The sequence below is a fragment of the Olea europaea genome, chromosome 12 (assembly GCF_002742605.1).
Source record: "Olea europaea var. sylvestris chromosome 12, O_europaea_v1, whole genome shotgun sequence".
Taxonomy (NCBI): domain Eukaryota; kingdom Viridiplantae; phylum Streptophyta; class Magnoliopsida; order Lamiales; family Oleaceae; genus Olea; species Olea europaea.
In genome coordinates, this window is record NC_036248.1 from 18,303,263 (window position 1) to 18,307,572 (window position 4,310).

The following is a 4,310-nucleotide window of genomic DNA, read 5'->3' on the forward strand; positions in this document are numbered from 1 at the left end:
TAAAAAAAAAAAAAAAAAAAAAAAAAAAAAAAAAAAAAACTTGTGCATCATCCAGAGAGAGCTAAATCATCAAGGAGCAAAGAATTTGAATGTGTGACTATTAAATTTTATTTTATTTTTATTAGGGGTGCATAAACATGGAAATTAGCTGTTATTCTCGCATGATTTTGAATTATTCAGTAAGACAGTCATTTCTTAAAAAATCCAAAAAGAACACCTCATTGTTTGTTAGAAAAACTTAAATATCACATAGCATGAACTATGTGAAATAAATTCCTCGAAGTAGATTTAGAGCACATACATTAACATTACATTTTATCCATCTCTAGTAAGCCTAGTGCCATTTTTATCTTTATATCGGAGGTCAAGTCTATGCTCCTTTCTTATTTTAATAAGCAGATAGAAGCCGGTGCCAAATCCCTCCCTTGAGTAGATTGCCTCGAGTTGCTTGGCCTTCTGATTCCGATATCAATGGAAAACAGCAATGTGAAATAATTTTATGCAAGTCACGTCTAATGGAACTTATTCTACTAAATTATTATTCTAATCTTCTGATGGCTCTCTCCCTCAGATTCTCTGGTGATAAAAATCCTAAAAAAAACCAATAAAAAATGGGTTTTTCCATAAGAAACTAATTCAAACATAGCAAGTACAAACTACGTGCAATGATTTAGAGTCCCCATTGCCATTTCCTTCCTTATATTGTGCTTAAGATTCAATGAAGGTATATGTTTAAGAGTTCAGAAGCCTGAAGTCCTTGGAGTTAGAACCATGGTTGGATCACCCTAGCGCAAATAATTCAATACTCAAGTCTATGCTAGGGAAGTGTTTATAAACTCTTTAAATTATCAATATTTTTTGTCATTTCTTTTAGAAAAAGCTGTAAGATTTTATTAGAAAAAAGTAATGCACCAGCCGGGAATCGAACCCGGGTCTGTACCGTGGCAGGGTACTATTCTACCACTAGACCACTGGTGCTTGACGCTTCTTTAATGTGAAAATAAATAGAAGTTACAAACAGGGTATGCCACCAGTCCCCGTATACAGCCCCTTTCCGTTTCCCCTTTTTTGCCTCATTTTAATGACTTTTAGGATTGTTGCAAGGGTAGCGGCCGATTTTGTTGACTTTCTAACTCACAATGGGGCCCATTTATTGGAAAAGAAAGGTTAAAAAAGTCATTCTTGTATTCAATAATGATGAACAAACATGAACAAAATTATATGAGCCGTGGTGCGTGCACAACTCGACACACAGCACAGCTTATAGCCCCTCACATCGTTGGGGTGGCACCATTAAAAATAGCACGGACCCCACAGTACAACGAGGGGCTGTGCATGTACAACATCTTTTGATGCTGTACAAATAGCTTCTTCCAAATTATATACATATTGGTTAACTTATTGATGATGTGGAAGAAAAAGAATGAAATAAAGTCAATTAATATTAATCACATCATCAATCTGTATTTCATTATGTACCAATAATGTTACTATGAAATCCTATTATCAAGCGCCACATTTCAATAAAAGATAAAGGTCTTGTGCTAGAATATAAAAAGGAAAAATAACCTGATCCGTCTATGATTGATCCACATTTCAACATTCACATGTCAACAGTGTAGAGTCACATTCTTACAAGTAACTGCAATTTTCTGGGAAAACACTATGGCCCATAAAAACACAAAAGACATATCCTCAAGCACTAAGTATAGATCAGAAGACCTTTCCCGACAGTGATGCATTTGGTATATTACCTTGGATTCTGGATAAGGCCACGAGTTTAACACACGCCCTGTCCACATGGACCCGATTTCACCCTACACGTGTCACTTGTTCAACGGCTTCAAATCAACTCCACGTTCTTTAACTCCCCTATATAATTCAACCATCTGCACCTCAAGATTTCCATACCAAATTACTGAATCAAATTTTTTAATCCAACCTTGAGCCCTTTTTGAGAAAATGTTTCTTGAAGCAACTTCAGCTATTTCTCTGCAGGGTTCTAATCTTGGGCTCCTGCTAAATTCAGCTAGTGCCAATTCCTTTTCAACTCCATCATCTTGTAACTTGAGTTTATTGTCCCGTTCTTCCTCTTTTTCAAGTCTTGCTTTGTCAAGAAAGCGCGATAATGGATTCACGGGTTATGCCTTGTCTGAAACAAATAGTATGCCTCTTACTGGTGTGGTGTTTCAGCCATTTGAAGAGGTTAAGAAAGATGATTATATTGTCCCAATAGTTCCCCAAGTTTCACTCGCTCGCCAGAGGTTCTCAGAAGAGTCTGAGGCTGCAATTAATGAGCAGATCAAGTGAGTTCTTGACCAATTATTTTTTAAAAATAATTCTTATTTTTTGAAGGTATATTGTTAGTAAATAAGTTCATTCAATCTTTAGATGATATGATTTAATATGGCATGGAAACAAAGTTCTTGAGTTGGAGTCTCAAAGTCGCCTATTTATGAAAAAATCATGTATCAGGCCGTTTACCAAAAAATGAATTCCATTTGCTTGTTACAAGGGCATGTTAAAGATGAAATATAGTCGAAAGCAGTCACTCTTTAAAAGGTTAAGCTTTTAAACGTTGATATAAAAAAGATCAAAGTGATCATAAGAATTCACTTAGTCGATTTACTCTGTTGTTGGAATAGAGGGTTAGTAAACATACTTTCAAATACCTCCTCTGATGAAAAATTGTATCCATTAGTATGAGTTATAGTCAAGAAAGACTTGGTTTGTTGTTGTACTAGCAGATCAAGTGAGTTCTTGTTATCTAAGTTTTTTATCGATCGCTGCTAATATATTTTTCTTGTGGTTTTTCTCAGCGTGGAGTACAATGTGTCTTATGTATACCACTCCATGTATGCATACTTTGATAGGGACAATATTGCTTTGAAAGGCCTTGCCAAGTAACTACAACAATTCTCAGTGTCTTGTTTTATCCAAATAAATTCAAAAAATCTCACTTTTTTTTTTTTTTTTTTTTTTTTTTTTTTTTTTTTTTTCTTTTTTTTTTTTTTCTTTTTGCCCTTTTCCTGATTTAAATGAATATATGGTGGTCAGATTTTTCAAGGATTCAAGTGAAGAAGAAAGAGACCACGCTCAAAAGCTAATGGAATATCAGGTAACTCACGAGCATCGCAGAACAGAAAGGTTTACACCCAATCAATAGGGAGGCGAATAAATTTTGAAGCATCATAAAGTGAAAAAAGAATTAGATTTATCTCGTTTATTTTGTTTTGGATGCAAATATAATATGTTGTTCTTTTGATTTCAACAAATAATAGAATATCCGAGGAGGGAGAGTGAAGTTGCATTCTATACTAAATCCCCCTGCAGAGTTTGAACATGTAGAGAAGGGTGATGCGTTGTATGGTAAGTTTGTTACACTCTACAAACCATACAAGACAGTGTAAAAAAGCGATTTTCATCAGAAAAAAATAAATAAACAAGTAAGCTTTCCATACTGTCCTATGATTAGTTCTGATTGTTCCTGTTTTTGTCTCTTGTTTCAGCAATGGAACTAGCGTTGTCCTTGGAGAAGTTAACAAATGAGAAACTTCTGAACCTTCACAGTGTAAGCCTTCTCTGACCTCTCTATGCTGTCATTTTCCAATTCCTCGGATAAATTTACACCGTTTTCCATTTAAATTCAGTCCAAGCTCAGATAAAGGAAGGTTGCGGCAGGCTGATAATGAGCGTAGAACTTTGTCGCAGTTAATAACATGATTTTTATCCTTGACATGGCAGGTTGCTGATAGTAACAATGATCCCCAGATGACATATTTCATAGAGACTGAATTTTTGCAGGAGCAGGTAAACTTTATGCTTCTTTTCTATCTTGATTTTGTTTACAATTTGCACAACCTCCATGTATTTGTTGCACATGGTAATAGATGCGTAGCTATGAAACCAAAATGATATTCCGTAAGATATAAAGTGCAATTAACTTAATCAATGTTCGATGAAGTTCAATGTACAAAAAGCTAAGGAACAAGTATTTTTGATAAGAAATACTTGGATTTGAAGTAATCAAAAACAAATCAAAATCTTATTCTCAATATGTTTGGGATTTATTAACTGAATCTTTTTTCGTGTCATTGCTACGTCTATTGAAAGCCATAAATGAGCAAGATTGTTAACAACCATAATGGGCTATGTTAATTTTCATCATGTTCAAGTGAAATCACTTTTATGAACAAGAGCGTCTTTATATCTACACAAAACATGTCCTAACCATGCAAATTCAGCCGCACAAGTCACGTGCAATGGTAGCGTGGGCGGATCTACAGCGCTGCCCCCCCCCCCCACCCCCC

The 4,310-nt window shown here is 35.2% G+C and overlaps 1 protein-coding gene and 1 non-coding gene across 2 annotated transcripts; one reads left to right on the forward strand and one right to left on the reverse strand.

Annotated features, from left to right (window-relative positions):
- Positions 1 to 907: 907 nt before the first annotated feature.
- TRNAG-GCC lies at positions 908 to 978 on the reverse strand. The gene has a single exon. It is a non-coding gene; the product is annotated as a tRNA-Gly (tRNA).
- Positions 979 to 1,888: 910 nt separating this feature from the next.
- LOC111405956 (ferritin-1, chloroplastic-like) lies at positions 1,889 to 4,267 on the forward strand. Its single transcript, XM_023035092.1, has 6 exons — positions 1,889 to 2,306; positions 2,820 to 2,903; positions 3,058 to 3,118; positions 3,282 to 3,369; positions 3,510 to 3,571; positions 3,745 to 4,267. The coding sequence occupies exons 1-6, from the start codon at positions 1,963 to 1,965 to the stop codon at positions 3,913 to 3,915; spliced, it is 810 nt and encodes a 269-aa protein (XP_022890860.1). The 5' UTR covers positions 1,889 to 1,962; the 3' UTR covers positions 3,916 to 4,267.
- The last annotated feature ends 43 nt before the right edge of the window (positions 4,268 to 4,310 follow it).

What these genes read in the sequence shown, in the direction of transcription:
- LOC111405956 (XM_023035092.1), top strand. Translation starts at nt 1,963, where the DNA reads ATGTTTCTTGAAGCAACTTCAGCTATTTCTCTGCAGGGTTCTAATCTT. An exon ending in GCAATTAATGAGCAGATCAA is followed by an intron (nt 2,307 to 2,819) that starts GTGAGTTCTTGA and finishes GGTTTTTCTCAG; the next exon opens with CGTGGAGTACAATGTGTCTT. An exon ending in AACTTCTGAACCTTCACAGT is followed by an intron (nt 3,572 to 3,744) that starts GTAAGCCTTCTC and finishes TTGACATGGCAG; the next exon opens with GTTGCTGATAGTAACAATGA.